The 24,324-nt window shown below is 38.9% G+C and overlaps 1 protein-coding gene across 4 annotated transcripts in view; it reads left to right on the top strand.

Moving 5' to 3' along the window:
- Positions 1 to 24,324, top strand: part of LOC135085670 (uncharacterized) — a 114,298-nt gene that overhangs the window by 87,997 nt on the left and 1,977 nt on the right. For all 4 annotated transcript variants that reach the window (XM_063980463.1, XM_063980462.1, XM_063980464.1 and 1 more), the window contains exons 8-15: positions 2,895 to 3,044; positions 5,344 to 5,508; positions 9,290 to 9,457; positions 11,020 to 11,157; positions 18,584 to 18,772; positions 19,518 to 19,562; positions 21,036 to 21,173; positions 22,359 to 22,544. In XM_063980463.1, coding sequence (XP_063836533.1) covers positions 2,895 to 3,044; positions 5,344 to 5,508; positions 9,290 to 9,457; positions 11,020 to 11,157; positions 18,584 to 18,772; positions 19,518 to 19,562; positions 21,036 to 21,173; positions 22,359 to 22,544 — 1,179 coding nt within the window. The remainder of the gene's footprint in view (positions 1 to 2,894; positions 3,045 to 5,343; positions 5,509 to 9,289; positions 9,458 to 11,019; positions 11,158 to 18,583; positions 18,773 to 19,517; positions 19,563 to 21,035; positions 21,174 to 22,358; positions 22,545 to 24,324) is intronic.

The raw sequence follows: 24,324 nt of genomic DNA, 5'->3' as shown, positions 1-24,324 counted from the left end.
AAAGGTCATACTGCCGCACAATTTATAAACGCAGTAAGTACCACTTACTGCATTTATGATTGTTTTGAATATTCTGAATCCTGACATCGCGATCTATAAGAATCAAAGACCCGTTTTTTTCTATCTATCTTAGAACGGAAGATACATGTTATCATAAACGCAGTAAAGAGCAGATTGTAGGTTTCTTCACATACTATGTTAGCAGTAAGAGCACATAATAACTTAATATTACGTGAATACTCGCGCTTACTTACTTTGCTACACAGTAATAGTGCAGTATGTGCCAATTACATCATTCTTATTATGTTTCTACAATTGTTAAGTTCACCTTGCACATAGTATATGTGCAGTAATTCCACTTAAACACACACTGATATTATGTTTCCATAGGAAAAACAGATGACTTGTACTTAATATTAATGCAGTAATTACAATTATACTGCGTACATACTAAGGATTGTCAGAGTGCTGCCTAGGTGTTAACATGTTATGAACGCAGTGGCTGACTCTTACGTTATTGGAAGAAGTTGAAAACCTGTCCAAATGATCAATCTAGCCGAAGACCCAAGAGCTAGATTGACCCGACACTATACCGAAGATATCCCGGACGTGTCTGTACGAGATTAGAATGGCTCTCAAACAGCTGAAAAATAACAAGGCACCGGGCGATGATGGAATCACGACTGAGCTTCTGAAATCAGGCGGAACGCCGGTACTAAAGGCTCTTTAGAAGCTATTCGATTCCGTCATCCTTCAGGGAAAAACGCCTACGGCATGGCACAGAAGTGTGGTGATACTCTTCTTCAAAAAAGGCAACAAAACCTTGTTGAAGAATTTATTTTATACCCATCTCACCATCACTTCTGATTCTGTTTTTGAGAGTCATCATGAATGGTTTCACGCGACATCTAGCCTCCCGAACAAATCTGTTTCCGATAAGGCTTTAGTACGATAGACCACATACTTATCTATGGCAGAAAACTGAGGAGAATAATCAGCAACTTTGTCTGGCATTTGTGGTCTATGAGAAAGACTTCTCTCTTCAAGCTACAGTCTCTCCAACGGTGCCAAATTTACTATAGATATAATCGTTGAAGGGCTTGTACGAATAGGCCACAATGTCAGTCCGTCTCCGGGATCAGGACTTCAGTTGCAGCGAGGGGTCAGACAGGGAGATGTCATATTTCTAAAACTGTTTACTACCACTCTGGAAGATGTTTTCAAGCTTCTGGACTGGAGCGGATTGGGCATAAAAATATCATCAGCGAGTACATCACCCATCTTTGATTCGCGGACGATATCGTAGTCATGGCTGAGAACGTGGAGGATCTAAGCTCAATCCTCGATTGCCTCAATAGAGCCTCTCAACAAATGGGTCTTTAATGGACAAGACAAAAATCATGTCAAATGCCGTGCTGTACCCACTCCTCTGAAGGTTGAAGACACTATAAGTTGTCTGATGGCCGCTGGGGCAGGAAAGTTCTTGAGTGGCGACCATGAGCTGGAAGACGCAGCTTGGGCAAGCCTCACACTAGGTGGACCGATGATCTGGTGAAGGTCGCGTTAGGTGCCTGTATGCGAGCGGCACAGGACCGGTCTTTGTGGAAATCCTTGGGGGAGGCCGTTGTCCAGCAGTGGATGTCTTTCGGCTGAAACGAACGACCGAGTCTTTATTTTATTAGATTGGTATATTTAAGATCTAAAAGTGGGTGCCATATCTTAATTTTTGATTGAATAACAAGCGATTTCAGCAATTATTTTGTAATACTTGTTTCATTTACCCCTTGGTCATTTGGGAAAGTTCAACATGAAAGCGTTATTGGCTTATGATAAGCGCAGTATAATTGTATTATTACTGCGCATTTAAAGTTTTGATAAATTATTTTGATTCACACTCCCACTCATAAATGCAGTAAGTTGTAAAGATACGGCGCATATATTACGTTGTAAGAACTAAAATTTAAATCAATCATTTAACACATGTACCGTAAGTAACGAAAACTACTGATAAACGCAGTAAGGAACAATCATACTGCATTCATGGGTAGTAAGTATCGAACGAAAACTTAGTTAATCCATAACATAAACAGTTTTTTAATAATTTTAAATACAAAATATTAATTAAAATACAAAAACCTCATATCAAAATAAACTTTGAGTTTAGCTCTATAAGCCCATATATTTTTTTTTACAAATATTTGCGTAACTAATTGTAGACACCCCAAAATAAAATTTCAACTTTGATCGCGTTTTTCTCGAAACTGTTCACGTGTTACTTACTGCGTTTATAAATTGTGCGGCAGCATAGCACACTTATCAACCCGGAAAGGGATCAACGCCTTTTTCACGCCTAATTGCAAATAATTAAAATCGAACCCTTTGGAGACTTCCAGTAACATGGCCTAATTTTAACTTGGTCCACAGGCCAAGTCGCTGGATTTAATTTTTTAATAGTAACTGGGCCCACCTTCAATCTTTTTATTAATAAATTAAACATCGAATCAACAAAAATATTCTCTAATAGAATCTTAAAGTGGGCCCAGTTATTGGAAGGAAAAATATTTAAAAATTCAATCCAGCGACTTGGCCCGTGGAACAGGCTAAAGTCCGGTCGCCGAGCAGATAGAATTTCGTCCAATGACCCCAAGTTACCCATCCTTTTCACCGAGCGCGACAGCAATATAATTACACGCGAGCGATAAGGATGGATAGCTTGGGGTCATTGGACGAAATTCTATCTGCTCGGCGACGGGACGGCACTGGAAGACTTTACATTTATTATTTGGTTAGAAAATTTCGAGGGACGACTTACATTCACAATACAAACATTACGATAACTGTACTTTATAACTCTTGTAACATGAAATATTGTTGACTATTAATTTAAATTACAGGTCTCAATTGCAAGTCACAAACACTCGCAGCTGATAAAACATTAAAAATAAACTTCACTCTATCGGCGGATAACAAAAATACCACAGTAAAATGTGTTCACACCTTCAATGCTCTTAGAGAGGAGACTCCCGTATTTTTGTATGCAAATGGTGAGTAGGTACATAAATGTTTTATTATAGTCTGGTCGCCGAGCACGTAGAATTTTGTCTAATGACCCCAAGTTTCCCATCCTTTTCACTCGCACGTAATTATAATTATTGCTCTCGCGACTGTGCGATATAGGCGCCCGCAGTGAGTGTGCGAGCGCGACGGCAACATAATTACGCGCGAGCGATAAGGATGGGTAGCTAGGAGTCATTGGACAAAATTCTACATGCTCGCAGACCGGGCTTTAGTGAAAGTTCATACAAAGGATTTTATAAAATAGGTAAAAGAAGATAAAAGTGTTATGCCCGTTTTCACCATCAATCTCTAATTTTTAAGTGACCCCTTTGAAAACAAAATTCCTGTTATGTGTTACCATAGCATAGCATCAGTTAAAATTAGGGATTGATGGTGAAAACCGGCATTAGATCGCTGTACATACGTCATACAGGTTGTCCTAAAAAGTAGTGTCAACCTGCACTAGGCAGAACCACTAGGTAGAAAAATTGTGTTGGTTGATTTACTTGACCTAAGATCCTATGTCCCCTAGATGGTGCAGAGGGCGTCCACAACAGTCCTCCATCGCGTTCGGTCTTGAGCTTCGCGTTTAATCTCGCTCCAGGTCTTGCCGATTTTCTTCGCCTCGTCTGCTACAGTGCGCCGCCAAGTTTGCCAGGGGCGACCACGTTTGCCTTTTCCTTGGGGGTTCCAATCCAGAGCCTGCTTAGGGATGTGATGCGCGAAGCCACAACAAGGGCTCTCGCGGAAGACCAGCTTCTTGACATGCCCTTACGAGCATGTCAGGATAAATGCTGAGCGGGAGCCTATTGACAGTGGCCTATTATTTTTACCCGACTACGGCAAAGCAAAAGGAGGGTTATGATTTTGACAGCCTATGTATGTATGTATGTATGTATGTATGTATGTTCATCTGTTCCCTCGTAACTTCTAAACTACTTATTATAATTCGACAAATGACATATCATTAGAAGCGTCTTAATTGTCCGCTGGTTATAGGCTATATGGGGTTTCACAAAATCTAATGTGGTGTCCTCTAGCGGACAAAACATACAGAGTAAAAAAATAAAGTTAAGATAAATATGCCGTGTTTGGTATCATTTGAAAGCGCTTTACTTGTACATTTTGAATATATTATTATATTATATATTACTAGCATTTGCTGGTGATTTTACATGTATTCATGGGCTGATTGCATATAATTCACATCTTTTCGTTCATAGCTTCTTTACTACTACTTATTAGTTCATCAATTTAACTTTTGTTAATATTATGCGCCACAAATACACTTTAACACCAAAATAGTACAAATAATAAATAAAAAGTAAAAAAACTAAAACCCAACTACGACAAAAACGATGCTGAAAAAGTATAAAACAAGATTTACAGAATACTGAACTGAACAAAGTTGCTAATGTAGTTGCATAGTAATTTTCATGTTTGGAAAGGCGTAGTCACACGTTACGTTACATATACCTACCTACCGTAGCACTTTGACAACGTGTGACTGCGGTTTTCCAAACATGAAAATTACTATGCAACTACATTAGCAACTTTGTTCAGTTCAGTATTCTGAAAATCTTGTTTTATACTTTTTCAGCATCGTTTTTGTCGTAGTTGGGTTTTAGTTTTTTTACTTTTTATTTATCTATATTCGTTTTGTGTTGTTATTGTTTATAATTTGTGCTTACTGTGATCAATGAAGTCTATTTCTTTCTTTCTTTCTTCTAGGGCTATCACAATCACCCCCATGAATGATCCGCGATTTTTGATAGTTTTCGAGTTTCGTTGTCGGGTATACCTAGTGATGCTCTACCTACCTCTGGACTTAAGCTTGACACTACTTTTTGGGACAACCTGTATATTGGAAATAATGGAGGCTGAGACACACTGACAATATCCCAAAAGACACTATTTCGTCAGTTCGTCTCAGCCAAATGACGTCCACTGCTGGACAAACGACGAAATTATGTATTAAGGCCGGGTTTCCACTAAGACGGAGCGGATTGCTTTGTATAACCAATCAGATTTCATTATTTCCACATCTCTTCTCCACTCCGCTTTGGTGGAAACCAGGTGGTTTTAGAGTCACGCTGACGCACGCTGACCGTTAGCGCTGACAGCCAAAATATATGAAGCGTTGGCGCCGAGCGATCAGCGTCACTCAGGAACGGTCCATTCAATTACATACATTGTGATCTGTCAGCGCTGACGATCAGCGAGCGGTCAGCGCGATTCTAACCTGCCTTAGAGTTCTGTGTCAAAACTGAACCTACTTCCTTTCAGAGCCACCAGTTCTTACAACAAAAAATGACATGATTTTGAATTACAACAGAGGCACAGACACATACGTCATAGAGCGAGAAGATGAGGAAACGATAAGAATCAAATGCAAAAGTCGAGAAAACTCTGGCTCATTGTCCTGGAGAGATTGCAACAATGCTGCACAGAGTGAGTTGAGATTAATGCAGTCAAGGTAACTGCGCACTTGGCTGCCGTGACCTCATATCGACACCCAGAGGGCTTCAGAGTTTACGTCTTACGTCCTCACTAGTGAGCGCGTAATAAGATGACATTAAATGTGTGACGGATTGTACAGCGCCCCTGGCGGAAACTTTCAAGAACTAAAATTTTCATGTATTTTTTAACGCGCTCACTTTTGAGGACGTTTGATGTAAACTCGCACTCAGCGAGGTGCGCAGTTCACTTAGGGCTATATTTCACCGGGACACCATGGCGGCGCAACCAGTCGCCGCTACCAACAAAATGTAAGAATAAGAATAAGAATAAGAATAAGAATAAGAAATTTATTCATAATGTTCATTACATGTCAAATTTTCAATAATAAATATATTTTCTTATTAATAATAAACAATTGCAGTATTAATAAGAAAGAAATACACATCATGTCCAAATAAATTAATAATACAAATAGAATTAATGTCAATTAAATGTCAAAATAAAAAATAGTGGGTAACAGTGTCAATAATAATTAAATTCCAAACAGTTCGTCAATTTTATAGAACGCCTGCTCGATCAACCACTTTTTTAATTGAAATTTGAAAGAATGGAGTGATACCGCTTCTTTCACTATTTTAGGCAATCGGTTGTATACTTTAGGCCCCAATACGTGCGTCAAAGAGTCAGACTTTCGTAGTCTACCTGCAGTCGATACTAGTGCTTCGGCGAAGCGAGTATTGTAGTTGTGACGATCCCTATGTCTCACAAATGAGTCCAGGTTCTCGCGCGTGTATATAGCTACCTGGTAAATTACTATGGACGGCAGGGTGAGTATACCTAGGTTTCTGAAGTGAGGCCTAACAGGTGTTCGCTGCGATACCTGTACAATGGCCCTCACAGCGCGTTTCTGCATCCTAAATACCCGCTCTCGGTCGGCACCGAGACCCCAGAGCTCAGCACCATACTGCAGCAGCGAGTGCACGGTTGCGAAGTAGCATGTTCGCATCGTATCTTCTGCTACTACCCGAGATAGTCTGGTCAATGCGAAGCACGCGCTCCCCAACTTTCCACACAACTTATCCATGTGCGAGGTCCATGTCAGGCCCCGATCTAATTCGAAGCCCAAAAAGGTAGTGGATTGCACTTGTTCAAGTCGAGTTCCCTCTAATGTCACACTAACTGGCCTATCGGATTTCCCGGATAGTGAGAAATGTATAAAATGTGTCTTTGTCAGGTTAAGAACTAGTCCGTTAGTCCTGAACCAGACACCGAGTTCTGATATTGTTGTGTTCAATTTCGACTCAAGTTCATCAATACCAGGCGCACGCACGATCGCAGCAATGTCGTCAGCGTACATCAAAATGTCTCCAGTCTTGATGTACTGTGGGAGATCATTCAAAAGCAATGAAAACAGGATGTTAGATACTGAGGAACCCTGCGCTACCCCCATTGTCGTTGTTACTGGTTCAGACTTAGATCTGCCTCTATTTCCTACTACTACCTGAGATCGACGGCATAGTAGATCTGTTAACAGTCGATGGGCATTACTACGGATTCCGTAATACAGCAGTTTTATTGATAGTGCTTTATGATCAGCAACGTCAAATGCCTTTGATAGGTCGCAGCAGAGCACTGCCACATGCTGCTTCCGTTCGCGGGCATCTACTACTCGGCGCACTACCTCTCTCGCGAGCGATGTCGTCGAGCGGCCGGCGCGGTACGCGTACTGTTTGTCGGACAGCGTGTCTGTGGAGCATAGGTACTCTGTTAGACGAGTGCTGAGTCCGTTTTCGAAGATTTTAGCGATCGCAGGTATCACTGACACTGGTCGGTATTGATCCATATTGTCACGCCTACCTTTCCCCTTAAAGAGAGGTGATATTTTACTCGTCTTAAAGCTAGTCGGGTAGACACCCTCTTCGAGACATTTATTAAACATGACGGATAGCACAGCTGAGATCTGATTCGCGCCTTTACGCAACATGTTCATTGAGATATCGTAAATATCGTTTGTTGGTTTAGGTGGTATACGAGACACGATGATTTTCCAGACCTCTTCCGCAGTGAATGGTTTTAGTCTCATGGAGCGGTCTGCGATTGGTAACGCAGCGCTTAGTAACGCTTGGACCCTAGTGGTGTCGACGGAAGGCGCACCACAGGCCGCCGCGGCACTCGCGAACCTACAATTATTCATGGCATTAACTACGGCTGCCTTGGATTGGTAAACTTGGCCATCCGGATTTTTTACAACATCCGTAAAATCAGCGGCAGGAGCACTGGTTTTTCCTCTCTCGCAGTTCACTACCCTCCACATAGCCTTAGAGGCATTCGTACTATTCAAAATAATATTTTTGTAATAATTGTATTTGTTGGAGTCAATTAATTGAATATATTTTTTATTAATAGTGTCAATTATGTTATTCATTACGTCATTTGGTGGAAGTCTATTTGCTAATCTAATTAAGTCAAAAAGAAAGTTCTTACATTCTATAATATCGTCGTCAATCCAGGTTTCCGAAATCCGTACCGGTTTACTTGTAAGCAGAAAGCAGATCGAGATCTTGTTAACAAGTACATTAATCACTGCACTCGCTAAGGCGTCGGCATTGATACCTCTACGCGTTATTATCTCTGACCAGTCTACACTCTCGAGGGTCGCCACGAACAAGGCAACACGTTCCCGTGAGTACTAGTATAGAGCTTTGCGCAACCAAACGGACACCAGGTGAGTAACTCTCTATAGAGCTGTATACATTTTGTTGGTAGCCAGCGACTGGTTGCGCCGCCATGGTGTCCCGGTGAAATATAGCCCTTAGGGATGTGTTCTGAGTAAAAAAGCAAGATTTTGAATTAGTCCGTCAGATAAGTTTATGACGGAATACTCGACACGTATTTTTTCGTTCGTTCGTTTCAGCCGAAAGACGTCCACTGCTGGACAAAGGCCTCCCCCAAGGATTTCCACAAAGACCGGTCCTGCGCCGCTTGCATCCAGGTACTTCCCGCGACCTTCACCAGATCGTCGGTCCGATCGGATTGCCCACTGACGGCCATGTAAATAAAAAAAATTGCCGGAGCAAAATAAAAATAATTATTTGAATTGATAACAATTTATTGTGGGTGAGACAATAAAAAACTAAATTAAAAAAGAAGGGATGGGTCGTTGGGCCGTTTGGTTGGTACTGATTAAAAATACTTAAGAATACGGGATTAGCGCGCTAGTCTCCACCACTCGGCTCAACCCCCTCCGCATCCGTCGGGTGCAGCACCGATCGTCGAGAGTTTCCCTGCGTGATCGAATCAGAAATGAGGAGATCCGTAGGAGAACCAGAGTGACTGACATAGCCCGCAGAATCGCTAAAATCAAGTGGCAGTGGGCGGGGCACATAGCTCGAAGAGCTGATGGCCGCTGGGGCAGGAAAGTTCTTGAGTGGCGACCACGAGCTGGAAGACGTAGCGTGGGCAGGCCTCCCACGTATTTTTTACTTTTTCAAAATTAATTTAAAGAGTTATAGCGCGCTAAAGTTCGAAAGAAGAGGCCCGTGACGAAGTAGTGCTAAAAGTGTAGCACTTTGTGACGTCACACGTAACTTCAACGCTTCATAACTTCGTAATTACTTGTTTGATTGACAAGTAAAAAAATACGTATCCAATATTTTTGATTAATATAATTGACGGACTAAATCAAAGTTTTTTTTTCACGATTCTTTTTAAGATTTATCTTTGTCAAATAGATTGGCACGAACCACGCATCATTTTATTTTTTTGTTTTCAGAATCATGCACCAAAACTCAGGATATTTATAACAGATCAATAGAAAAAGTAATACCATGGAATTCTGAAAAAAACGAGGTATTTTTCTATTGCGTATACAAGAATAGCCGCAACTATGAAGTTTCTTCCAAAGTAAATATTGTTGTACATCCCAGCATGTCTACCCGATGTAAGTGAACATTATTTTAATAATAATTAATAGTTTGTCCAGCAGTGGACGTCTTTCGGCTGAAACGACGACGACGACGAATTAATAGTTTAAAAAAGTAAAAAAACTAAAACCCAACTACGTCAAAAAACGACGCTGAAAAAGTATAAAAAAAGATTTTCAGAATACTAAACTGAACAAAGTTGCTAATGTAGTTGCATAGTAATTTTCATGTTTGGAAAGGCGTAGTCACACGTTACATATCTATACCTACCTACCGTAGCACTTTGACAACGTGTGACTGCGGTTTTCCAAACATGAAAATTATTATGCAACTACATTAGCAACTTTGTTCAGTTTAGTATTCTGAAAATCTTGTTTTATACTTTTTCAGCGTCGTTTTTTGTCGTAGTTGGGTTTTAGTTTTTTTACTTTTTATTATTTGTACTATTTTGGTGATAAAGTGTATTTGTGAAAACAAAAGTTAAATTAATGAACTAATAAGTAGTAAAGAAGCTATGAACGAAAAGATGTGAATTATATGCAATTAGCCCATGAATACAGGTAAAGTCACAAGCAAATGCTAGTAATATATATATATATATATTCAAAATGTACAAGTAAAGCGCTTTCAAATGATACCAAACACGGCATATTTACCTTAACTTTATTTTTTTACTCTGTATGTTTTGTCCGCTAGAGGGCGCCACATTAGATTTTGTGAAACCCCATATAGCCTATAACCAGCGGACAATTAAGACGCTTCTAATGATATGTCATTTGTCGAATTCTGATAAGTAGTTTAGAAGTTACGAGGGTACACATGAACATACATACATACATACATACATACATACATAGCCTGTCAAAATCATAACCCTCCTTTTGCTTTGCCGTAGTCGGGTAAAAAGTACGTCAATTGATTGGTGGTGTCAACATGATGTCTATTGGATCTGTCAACAGCACTGGACCAGGGGTAATTACTGTTTGTACTCCGAATGACTGTCGTGAGTGTCGTGACTACACCGATCAAAATGGCGCGCAACTTTAGGGCCCTGTAATTTTTGTATTTGTAGAGATATTTATATTATATAGCTTTCCGCCCGCGGCTTCGCCCGCGTGGAATTTTGTCTGTCACAGAAAAACTTTATCGCGCGCGTCCCTGTTTCAAAAACCGGGATAAAAACTATCCTATGTTCTTTCCCGGGACTCAAACTATCTCTATGCCAAATTTCATCAAAATCGGTTGCGAGGTTTAAGCGGGAAAGCGTAACAGACAGACAGACAGACAGACAGACAGACAGACAGACAGACAGACAGACAGAGTTACTTTCGCATTTATAATATTAGTTGGGATTATGTTCTTCTGATTAACTTCGTTGCGGGTCCAATGACAGTTTAACAAAGGTCGTCGCACATTTATAAACCCGGGAAGAGATCGTACTTAACCGTATCAGTCCAGTTTTGGATCCAGCTTTACTGGATCCCTCAAAACTGGATTGTCGTGGGAAAGGGCTCTAATTGTTAGAGAGGAGGAGAGAGTAGCTAGAAAAATGAAGTAAAATGATTATTTTTTATTTCAGGCAAATCTTCAACAATATTGAACATTAAAAATGATGGCGATGAAGCGTCTGGTTTCACAAATGGCCAAACACTGTGCTTTAGTTGCTACGACACAAACATTAATGCAGAAAAATGTATTATTAAACTTATCACTGCTGGTATGTGATTGGAACTTCTACTATGTTCTTCTGATTAATTTCGTTGTGGGTCCAATGACAGTGTAGGTACACATTAATCAGAGTAATAAATTAACTTTATGAATGAACAGAGCGTATTGAGTAGCGTCCTGCGTTCCCACATCATTGCCCAATACAATTAACAATAGAAAACAATAGTTATACTGTTCCTTGTATGTGTCGGCGGCTGAGCCCGCCAGTTTTATTTTAGTCGCAATTACACCTTTAAAGAAATCACATGTTTTACTGTTCCAACCTTCTGACGTACGTTTTGTGGATTTAACTTATAAAGTGGACATTACTTATAAGTGGACAACAACAATAATATACCTGAACATAACGTATATTAATACAGTGTGAGTCACGTTAAAGTGTACATATGAAAATAAATGAAACTAGACCTATTTTTATCGACAAAAAAGTGGTCAAAATTTTTTTGAGATTTTTTTTTAATTTTTTATAGAATTTTTTTTCTTCCAATTACTTATTGTAAAGAAAACGTAATAACTTTTAAACTAAGCAGTATATCCTGATAAAATAAAAACAGTAATAATGCTAAATAACAGGCAATACTAAAAAAATACATACAATACACAAAAAATGCCAACAAATAATAAAAAATGATACTTTTTGAAAAAAATCTGTTTAAAAATTTGTGTTTTTTTGGTTATTTGATAAATTTCTCCGAAAAATGCCCCTATAACAGGTGGTTTTTATTGTTTTGTATTATTCTCTATTGTATTACCTTTGTAAAACCAAAAATTGTATGTCTCTATCCCTATCACAACATTTGCTATGATCGTTTGAACTAAGCCTCTCCGGGCGCGCCATTCAACGCTTCGTTAACAACGAAACTGAAAATGGCTCTAGATTTGTAATTTTGATAAAGATAAGTTAGATTTCAAGTAAAAACAAAATATTTCGAAGTAAAATAAGCATAATATTTTAAACTATTATGTTGCATTTTTTACTATAAAATTATCACTTCACGGGATTTATTGCAACAATATCTATTTTAACGGTAAATAATATTTACCCTCCCGACGTTTCGGCTCGGTTGCACGAGTCATGGTCGCGGGCAGACTGAAGAGATGCGGCGTCGTCTGCTCCGGCGCGATGAGTTTTCTTCACCCACCCGCATTTGCACAATATTTTCGTCAGTGGTACAGTCAGTCCGACAAACCACACTAACAGTGTCCGGGTTTCTCTGAGACGGCCTAGAACGCGATTTGTACTTCGTTATCACCGGATTCCACGCTGATGATAGGTTAAATCCATCTTCTCGATTGAAATTCTTATGCTTTTTAATTTCAATGGCTTCACGTATCAACCTAACATGGTAATGCCTATCAGTTGAGAGGATTTTCGGGTCATGAAGTTCCAGTTCCAGTATCCAGTGATTAACGTCCGAAGTTAACAAATGTTCAGCTATCGCAGATTTGCACGTCTGTTGGTTGGTAAATATTATTTACCGTTAAAATAGATATTGTTGCAATAAATCCCGTGAAGTGATAATTTTATAAAATAAGCATTTTAGTTAAAATTAAAATTGTCCCTACCTGTAGAGGAGAATAATGTTGTGGTAGGCCTTTTTTCAAACTATCATAGCAAATGTTGTGATAGGGATAGAGACATGCAATTTTTGGATTTACAAAGGTAATACGATAGAAAATGATACACAACAATAAAAACCACCTGTTATAGGGGCATTTTTGGAGAAATTTATGAAATAACCAAAAAAACACGAATTTTTAAGCAGATTTTTTTCAAACGGTATCATTTTTTATTACTTGTTGGCATTTTTTGTGTATTGTATGTACTTTTTTAGTATCGCCTGTTATTTAGCATTATTACTGTTTTTATTTTATCAGGATATACCGCTTAGTTTAAAAGTTATTACGTTTTCTTTACAATAAGTAATTGGAAGAAAAAAAATTCTATAAAAAATTAAAAAAAAAATCTCAAAAAATTTTTGACCTCTTTTTTGTCGATAAAAATAGGTCTAGTTTCATCTATTTTCATATGTACACTTTAACGTGACTCACACTGTATAATAAACGTACATCGGGTATAAAAATAACGTACATTGGTGACCCCGACGTGATCATTACGTATACAGTGTATCAATACGCCCGACGTGATCATTAGGTATACAGTGTATAAATACGTACATTGGTGACGCCAGTTGATCATTTTTTTTTACGTTTTGGACAGTGCATTGTGGATATGAATCCTCAAGACGGACCCGCACATATTTACGCCGCGCCTAATACGCCGGCGCCTTCTTTAGCGGCACCGCCCGCACAGGCGTCGACGGAGACGGAGACTTTGGCGAGTATAAGTGTTTCGTCAAGGATACCTGATTTTTGGTCAGACCAACCGCGACTCTGGTTTGTCCAATTTGAGGCCGTAGTAGAATCGCAACGACTAGGAGATGTAACAAAACAAAACTTAGTCGTTACCAAACTCAGCAAATCTGCCATACAGCAAGTCAGCGACCTGCTGCTGTCACCACTACAAGAAAGACGATATCAGACATTGAAGGACCGTCTGTTACAAGTGTTTGAAGAGTCTGAGACGCGGCAATTTCAAAAGCTTTTGGGGGAAATGGAACTGGGCACCCAAAAGCCATCGCAACTTCTCCGTCGGATGAGAGACTTGGCTAGAAACAAACTACCAGACTCCACGCTAAAAATAATGTGGACCAGACACTTGCCGTCGGCAGTTCAGGCTGTTCTTGCTGTCACCGAGGTCAAGGACTTGGAGAGCTTGGCAACGGTGGCGGACAAGGTTATGGAGGCAACCAGGCCAGAATATACAGAAATAGCCGAAATGAAAACCTCCACGCCGGGAAGCATTCACGAATTATCGGAAATGATTAACCGACTGCAAACGGAAATCGCTGAGTTACGCCGGTCCAGAACACCTCTACGGCAGGAAGATTCAACCGTACGAGGGAGAATAGGCCGATCGGGTCAGCGCGACGTGAGTATGTCCCGAAAAAAACCAAATTGGTTGTGTTTTTATCATCACCGTTACCGTGCTAAGGCTGTGAAGTGCGTCGAGCCTTGCAATTGGAAGGGGGCTAAACCGACATCTACGCAGGGAAACTAGACGCGATACAGCCGGTGGCGGGGGCAAGTATCGAATCGCATAATAACCGCCTTTGTGTTTTCGACCGAAATAGCAGACTAAAGTTTTTAATTGATACGGGTGCCAACGTATCTGTGATTCCTGCAGTTAAAAAGTGTGTGTCTTCGCTTTCAGATGATTGTAATTATAAGTTATACGCTGCAAATGGTACTGAAATTAAGACATATGGTATGCGTACTCTTGTTTTAAATTTAAATCTAAGGAGAGCATTTAGATGGACTTTTATTATAGCGGACGTAAAGCAGCCAATTATTGGGGCAGACTTTTTAAGCCATTTCAAACTGTTAGTTGATTTACACGCGCGAAAATTAAGGGACCAAGTCACCAATCTAAATGTTCTCGCTTCGATTATTTCACAGGATAGTAACGATGAGTCTTCTGTTAAGACCGTGGATAATACTAACAAATGGCATGAGTTATTATTAAATTATCCAGATTTAACTAAACCTGTATCGTATAAAGAGACGCCTAAACACTCAATATGTCACTATGTAGAGACATCCGGTCCCCCGGTCTATACGAAGGCTAGGCCTCTACCTCCGGATAGGTACAAACGGGTCAAGGATGAATTTAAACATATGGTAGAATTAGGGATATGTAGGCCGTCCAAAAGCGAATGGGCAAGTCCACTTCATGTAGTAGCCAAAAAGAACGGAGATTTACGTCCTTGCGGTGACTACCGTAGGTTGAATGCCGTGACGAAGCCAGACCGCTACCCCATACCCCGGTTGCAAGATTTTAAATATGTATTAGCAGGTAAGAAAACTATTTTTTCTCGCCTAGATTTAAATAGAGCATATCATTTTATTCCTGTAAATGATGACGACATTGAGAAGACAGCGATCATAACACCCTTTGGACTGTTTGAATTTACGCGCATGACCTTTGGGTTACGTAACGCAGGTCAAACATTTCAACGATTCATGGATAGCGTTGTATTACAAGGTCTAGATTTTTTATTTGTGTATCTCGATGACGTAATAATAGCTAGTGAAAATGAGGTCCTGCACAAACAGCATTTAGACACAGTTTTTAAAAGGTTTAATGATTATGGCATTACTTTAAATGTTTCGAAGTGTGACTTTGGGAAATCAAAGTTAGAATTTTTAGGATATGAAGTGTCGTCGGAGGGAGTACGTCCCCTGGACTATAAAGTTCAGGCGATTGTTGATTATCCGAAACCCGAGAATGTCGAACAGTTACGTCGATTCTTAGGGATGTTGAATTTTTATCGCACTCATATTCCTAGAGCCGCTGAATATCAATCCGAGCTCAATATTTATTTACACAACGCCAAAAAGAAAGACCGTACTATTATAGCATGGAACGACAAAGCCAACGAGGCATTTAAGAAGTGTAAGGAGAGCTTACAAAGCGCCGCTACACTTCATTACCCGTTACCCGATGCGGACTTATCGCTTATGATATGACCGACGCTTCAAACACATGCGTCGGCGCGGTTTTACAGCAAAAGGTAAACAACGTGTGGCAACCACTTGGTTATTTTTCAAAGAAGTTGTCTCAGACCGAAATAAAATATTCAACTTATGATAGGGAATTGTTAGCTGTTTATATGGCCATCAAATATTTTAAAAATTTGTTGGAAGGTCGCGTCCTAACAATATTCACTGACCATAAACCACTAGTATATGCGTTTTCTAAACTCAATAATAATGATAAGGAAAGTCCGAGACGAGTTAGACATCTTTCATATATTAGCGAGTTTATTACCGATATTCGCTATATTAGCGGACCGAATAACGTAGTGGCAGACGCATTATCACGTATAGAGACAGTAGATTGTCCTACAGCTCTAAATTACACAGAAATTGCAAAAGAACAAGCTAACGAAGAATACCTACAGCAAGCGTTAAAAGTTTCGGATAGTAACTTGCAGTTTAAGCAGTTTCATTTGCCTAGCTGTGAGGAACCTGTTTATTGCGAAATGTCAACTAACAAAGTCAGACCTTATTTACCGAAACAATATAGGCAATTAGCTTTTTATTCTGTGCATAATCTTAGTCATCCAGGTATTAAAACTACAAAAAATCTAATTAAACAAAAGTTTTTTTGGCCAGATATGAATCGAGATATATCAAAATGGGCTCGTGCATGTATTAATTGTCAAAAAGTAAAAATTACGAGACATACTGTATCTGATGCAGGACAGTTTGGGCGACCTGATCGTTTCCAGCATTTACACATAGATATAGTAGGGCCCTTACCAATTTCGGCTGACGGTTATAGATTCTGTGTAACGATGATAGACCGATGTACCGGATGGCCTGAAGCATTTCCTGTTCAAAACATTACAGCGGAGACTATCGCTAGAATAGTGTTTGAGGGTTGGATATCTCGTTTTGGATGCCCTTCAAAGCTTACCAGCGACCAGGGTAGACAATTTGAAAGTGATCTTTTTAGACAGTTAATGAAATATTTGGGAATTCACAAATTGCGCACGACACCTTATCACCCTCAAAGTAACGGCACGATTGAGCGGTGGCATAGAGCACTTAAAGTGGCTTTGATGGCACGCTTACAACGCAATAGTTCTTGGGTAGACGAACTACCAGTTGTATTGTTACTATTGTTAGGTTACGAGCCGCTACTAGAAGCGACAGCGGTGTAAGCGCAGCTGAATTAACTTACGGCAAATCAATTCGATTGCCAGGCGATTTTTTTGAAGATACTAAATTTTGTGATACAGATTCAGAATATTTGCAGAAACTAAGAGATAATATACGTAACCTGAATCTGAGACCATCGAGTCATCGTAATTCACGTTCTTTATTTGTTCCTAGTGATTTAAGTACTTGTAAATATGTGTTTGTTCGGAATGATTTAATGCGCAAATCTCTTCAACCCCCATATGATGGCCCCTATGGCGTCATAAGTAGGAGAGGAAAAACATTCGTCATTAAAATAGGAGAAAAAGAAACTACTATTTCAATGGATAGGTTAAAACCCGCGCACATTCTTAGTGACCATGATTTGAACGATAATTTTGATTCTTTTACTAATTCTAGTAGTAGTGATAACTACGGTAGTAAGAATACTAGTACTAATAACGCAGACACTTCTAGCAAAGTTCTAATTCCAAAAACAACGCGAAGTGGCCGCGTTATCAATAAACCGGTGCGTTTTGACTTGTAAGTTTTTTTCTTTCTAAGTAGGTAGAGCGGCTCATCGTTACTTACTTATGATAAGTTTTTATAAATACAATGTTCTAATGTTTTTACGAAACATGTAAACTATTATGCGTATAATTAATTAGCTATTAGTTTATTAATTTAATATTGTATTTTTATGTACTTACTTTTTACATGGTTTCATGAATTTTTACTTTACTCTTTATTCAAATTGATCTATTGTATTTTGTTTGGTAAAACTTTTTTGTTATTTGGTTTCTTAGATGTTTATTGATGTTTAGTAATTTGTAATTGACATTTATATATTATATAATGATAGACACATACAACTTTATTTCATTTGTTGCCCATTAAGACTATCCTAGTTTTTCGACTTCGGCGAGGTGGGGGCCCCCGAAAGGGGAATTTTTCTTATACAGGGTGGAATTTTGTAATGCCACCTGGAGGGAAAGTACTCTTAATATTGTAGATAGAAAAATTTTCTCAAAGAAAACATTCCTTTATTTTTGAAAAGAAATAGAACTGCATTCAATGATTTCTAAAAATTAGCTTGCCATACCCGGGAATCGAACCAACTAAAATCTGTTAAAAATTACACCCTGTATTTTATTGCATCGATCGTTAGGGTCAAGTATAAGGATGAAATCTCTCTAACAAACTTGATAAATCAAATGAAAGGAAATCCATAAAATCTTACATTATTTTAAGTATGTAGGTACAGAAAATTGTATGGTATGGTAGTGAATTTTCGAAATTTTTTCGAAAATCTATGAATGCAGTTCTCTTTCTTTTCAAAAATAAAGGAATGTTTTCTTTCAGCAAAATTTTCTATCTGCAGTATTAAGGGTACTTTCCCTCCAGGTGGCATTACAAAATTCCACCCTGTATATATCCGTAACCGTATCCATAACCGAAACTACATATCCATAACATCCCTAGTCTAGTGGTAGAATCCGATCGAGTTAACTGCGCACCTCACTAGAATGCAACTCTCCCTCGCACTCACGCTCGATGTGACGTCACAGCTGCCAGGTGCGCAATTAACTCGATCAATTTGACTTTACCTGTATATGTGTACATAGTGAATAAATAAAATAAAACCTTAGGACAAGATGATGTTGAAGTACCGGTGGTGAAAGAAAATGAAAAAATCAACAACCGAAATATTTATTCTGGATGTTTGGAAATGAACTTTACGAGCACAGATGTAGAAGTTAAATGCCTAATATTTAGAAACGCCAGTGACGAAAAACCCAGTAGGAGTAACTTTCTGAGATTGACAAGGAAGAACCTTGGTAAGTTAAACGAAAAACTTTTAAGCTCATAGAAGACTTACGCCCGTATTGACAAACATTACTATGAAGTCTCACAGTGCACGAGGACTCACAGCACAGGGTCACACACGAACCAATCACGTTACATATACCTACCTACCGTAGCACTTTGACAACGTGTGACTGATTTTTGTTGATTTGGTGTTTAATTTATTAATAAAATATTGAAGGCGGGCCCAGTCACTGGAAGAAAAACTATTTAGAAATTCAAACCAGCGACTTGGCCCGTGTACCAAATTAAAATTGGGTCAAGTCACTGGAAGACTTGATGTGTCACCTCATGACAAAATTCGTCAGATAAAAGAAATCCACGTTTACTTTACAGAAAAATATAATTCAAATTCAAATCATATACTTACTAGCTTTCCGCCCGCGGCTTCGCCTGCGTAGAATTTTGTCTGTCACAGAAAACTTTATCGCGCGCATCCCTGTTTCAAAAACCGGGATAAAAACTATCGTATGTCCTTTCCCGGGACTCAAAATATCTCTATGCCAAATTTCATAAAAATCGGTTCAGTGGTTTAGGCGTGAAAGAGAGACAGACAGACAGAGTTACTTTCGCATTTTTAGTATAGAAGTATAGATTTTGCGAAAATGGGTTTACATCAGTAGGTGTTACAATATTACGATTATTTTAGTTGCGACAGCGGTTCAACATTACCTACATTTATTATTTATTTATTTATCAATATTTCTTTGTTTTCAGACTTTGAACCCGAGGGAAATCCTGATCTAAGCAATACAATTTTAGGTACCTACCCTACACACTCGTATTTTTTAAGAAATAAGGCTGCTTTTTAATATCTACAATGTTTGTTTTATTCATAGACTAATTTCTGCTCGATTAACCAGTTAAATTGCGTTTGTAATAGAAAGTCTCACTTATCTTTTAATATTTTATATTGTTTTAAATTTTCATGATCACTAACATAATTATTATTACTGACGGGATTGCTACCATGTACCTTAAGTTTGAATTTCCGATATTTCTGCACTGTTCCAAGCGAAAGGAAGGAAACTTGCGGGTGAGATGAGATGTTAAGGGCAGACATATCGGTCTACCTTGCTTGGAACAGTGCAGAAATATCGGAAACTCAAAATTAAGGCACATGGTAGCAATCCCGTCAATAATTATATGATCAAACGAACCAGTCATTTATGTAGGTTTGATTTGAATAATAGGAAGTTTTTATTGTGTTCATATTAATATATTATTATTAATGATAAAGCCTAGATAAATAGGTAAGCAAGCGCAAGAAAAGTGAGGGACTTGAAACGTCATATTACGTAGGGCGCTATTTAAGTTGTGAGCCTTGACATACGTGTTGTTAGACGATATAGCTGATACTTTTAATTTTTAATGAAAAGTTTTTTATTTTTACTATAACCTTATTCAAAACTTTTTATCATTTGAGCACATTTATATTATTAATATTGACTTGAAATTTGTCTTGGCCACATAAACATGGAATTGACTTGCGGAAATTTTCGCGCGAAGATTTTATGTTAACTTTCGACGTGGATAATCAATACAAAACTGAAGAGGACAGTTTAATTTCACTTTTAGTAATAAAGATCTATCCTTTAACATTGTAAAACGCTAGTTTGATAAATATAAGCAATTGGATACGTCAACAGCACTGGACCAGGGGTAATTACTGTTTGTACTCCGAATGACTGTCGTGAGTGTCGTGACTACCTAAAGCCTGGTCCGTGAGCACGTAGAATCCCGTCCAATGACCCCAAGCTGCCCATCCTTGTCGCTCGCACGTAATTATGTTGCTGTCGCGCTCGCACACTCACTGCGGGCGCGCGTCGCACAGTCGCGATATAGCTAAGCTACGCGAGCAATATAATTACGCGCGAGCGATAAGGATGGGTAGCTTGGGGTCATTGGACGGGATTCTACGTGCTCACGGACCAGGCTTTACACCGATCAAAATGGCGCACAACTTTAGGGCCCTGTAATTTTTTGTATTTGTAGAGATATTTATTATGTTCTTCTGATTAACTTCTTTGCGGGTCCAATGACAGTTTAACAAAGGTCGTCGCACATTTATCAACCCGGAAAGGGATCGTACTTAACCGTATCAGTCCAGTTTTGGATCCTGCTTTACTGGATCCCTCAAAACTGGGAAGATTGTCGTGGAAAAGGGCTCTAATTGTTAGAGAGGAGGAGAGAGAAGCTATAAAAATGAAGTAAAATGATTATTTTTGATTTCAGGTCAATCTTCAACAATATTTAAAATTAAAAAAAATGGCGATGAAGCGTCTGGTTTCACAAATGGCCAAACACTGTGCTTTAGTTGCTACGACACAATCATTGATGCAGAAAAATGTATTATTAAACTTATCACTGCTGGTATGTGGTTGGAACTTCTATTATGTTCTTCTGATTAATTTCGTTGTGGGTCCAATGACAGTTTAACTTTCCCCCGGGACGAACTTGTCCTTCACTGGTTGGGTTTTATTGGCGGTCAAGCTGTAGATCCTGGCTACACAGGAGTTGCAGCGGTGGGAACGAGAGGTGGGAATAGTCCCGTGGTATGTTGTTGGGTATCGTTTTAAGTTGACTAATACACTGCCTTTAGTAATAAGTATCTAACAAGTTTTGTGTTTACTAATAGGCCAGTAGAATTAAACACAAAAATGAATTAAATCGGAAATAATTCCTACTAAAGATTTTAGTGCTTTAATGGCTTCATTAGTTGCCCATAAAGACTCTCCTAGGTTTTCGACTTCGACGGAGTTTTGCTTAAGTGGTGGGGGCCCCCGAAAGGGGCGCTTTTTCGGTTTTCCGGTTATACCGCGTAAAGGACTTACCCTATCGAAAAGTGGTCTTCCTGACGGTTGAAAGGCATTTAATCCTGCATTAAATAAGACCAAATTCATATGTTTTGAACAAACCGTTCTCGTGCAAATGTTCGGCAAAGTAGAAAATATGTGTATAATTATTGACCCTCTCCACGTCCAATGGCTCGCTACCCGCAGGCTCCCAAGCCTTGAAAAGAGCCGCCTTAACCAGCGTATCCCTGTCAAGCCTCGCGAGTTGCATTCGCCTATCCTTGTTCGTCCCACCCGTTCCTTTACTACGTTTGCTGCACCTCTTCCTTGCACGCTCCTGTACGACTCTGTGTTATCTACTATGGCTGCCCCTCTTCCTTACCCACCTCCACACACCGGGTCAGCTTGTAGTTTTTAAGGAGTCGCCCAGTCTGTGGTCTAGTGCAGGGATGTTATGGATATCCGTAACCGTAACCGAAACTTTCGGATATCTGATATAAAAAAATATCCGTAGCCGTTACCGAAACCGGTATAATATTATTCCTATATCCGTAACCGTTTCCATAACCGAAACTACATATCCATGACATCCCTAGTCTAGTGGTAGAACCCGATCGAGTTAACTGCGCACCTCACTAGAATGCAACTCTCCCTCGCACTCACGCTCGATGTGACGTCACAGCTGCCAGGTGCGCAATTAACTCGATCAATTTGACTTTACCTGTATATGTGTACATAGTGAATAAATAAAATAAAACCTTAGGACAAGATGATGTTGAAGTACCGGTGAAACAAAATGGAAAAATCAACAACCAAAATAGTTATTCTGGATGTTTGGAAATGAACTTTACGAGCACAGATGTAGAAGTTAAATGCCTAATATTTAGAAAAGCCAATGACGAAAGACCCAGTACGAGTAACCTTCTGAGATTGACAAGGAAGAACCCTGGTAAGTTAAACGAAAAACTTTTAAGCTCATAGAAGACTTACGCCCGTATTGACAAACATTACTATGAAGTCTCACAGTGCACGAGGACTCACAGCACAGGGTCACACACGAACCAATCACGTTACATATACCTACCTACCGTAGCACTTTGACAACGTGTGACTGCGGTTTTCCTAACATGAAAATTACTATGCAACTACATTAGCAACTTTGTTCAGTTCAGTATTCTGAAAATCTTGTTTTATACTTTTTCAGCGTCGTTTTTTGTCGTAGTTGGGTTTTTAGCTTCACGGGCCAAGTCGCTGGTTTGAGTTTTTAAATAGTTTTTCATCTAGTGACACACCTCTAAGATTCTAGAGTAGATTTTTGTTGATTTGGTGTTTAATTTATTAATAAAATATTGAAGGCGGGCCCAGTCACTGGAAGAAAAACTATTTAGAAATTCAAACCACTGGAAGAAGTCACTGGTCTATGCAAAACCCCCACAGCACCAACGCACGAAACACACACCTTAACTTGCATTTCGATATTACAAAAACACAAAACACCTAATAACACAAAACAACAACACAAAACACTTAGAAAACACTCAAACACCTACACCGCCACAGAAAATTAACATGTGCCTCAAAAACACACTATCCTCCCAACCCAACCGACCAGTTTCAGGGCCAGTCTGAAAATCAGCGCTGAGCTTGTAGCTCAGCATTATGCTGAGACTGGTACCTTTTGCTTACCTATAAAAGTGTAACATCATAATCAAATTTTTGTTTATAACTTTTTCTTTTTTTTCTTTCTTTATTTCTGTGTATGTACCTATACCCATTCACATGTAAGTTATTTATTTTTTAGTGTAGGAATAAAAAAAAATCATTTTCATTTTCAAACCAGCTACTTGGCCCGTGGACCAAGTTAAAAGTGGGTCAAGTCACTGGAAGACTTGATGTGTCACCTCATGACAAAATTCGTCAGACAAAAGAAATCCACGTTTACTTTACAGAAAAATATAATTCAAATTCAAATCATATACTTACTAGCTTTCCGCCCGCGGCTTCGCCTGCGTAGAATTTTGTCTGTCACAGAAAAACTTTATCGCACGCGTCCCTGTTTCAAAAACCGGGATAAAAACTATCTTATTTCCTTTCCCGGGACTCAAACTATCTCTATGTCAAATTTCATAAAAATCGGTTCAGCCCAAGTAACACAAAACACAATTATAAGAAGCGTACAACAGCATACGTGCAGAGCAGTATATGAGCAGCATATGTAGCACTATATCAGCCGTTTAAAAGTCTATAAGTGTCTTGTGATCGCAATTTGGGCCCCAAATAATACGGCTTTGAGCATTATTAAATATTATTAGTGCTGCTAACCAGCGCTTATAATGTTATTGAAGACAGACATTAGTAAAGTTGTTAGACAGGATATTCTAATGTAAAAAGCATTTTAATAGATGTTAGTACAGCTTTGAAACAGCTTTTAGAATTACAATGCCAACGTTTTATTCTAAGGCTGAACGTTTTATTTTGTTTGTTTGAAAGTATTCGAAAAAACTTATCGCATTTTATTGTCCGATTTGATTATTTTTCGTTTAGAGTATTGCAGTGCAATGGTGTTGTGAGGAGATGTTTTAATGTCTTTATTTAAAATAATTTATCATAAGTTAAGTATCATTTTTTTTTTGTTTCAAGAATGAAAATGAGCTGGGAGTATTAGTCTTATGTGAAAATATATATATGTCTGTGGTTTATAATTCACGCGCCCTCACAGAAATGCTTTT

Source organism: Ostrinia nubilalis, chromosome 29, assembly GCF_963855985.1.
Source record: "Ostrinia nubilalis chromosome 29, ilOstNubi1.1, whole genome shotgun sequence".
Classification (NCBI taxonomy): Eukaryota; Metazoa; Arthropoda; class Insecta; order Lepidoptera; family Crambidae; genus Ostrinia; species Ostrinia nubilalis.
The sequence above is the reverse complement of the archived record's forward strand: the minus strand, read 5'-3'. Positions and strand labels throughout refer to the sequence as shown.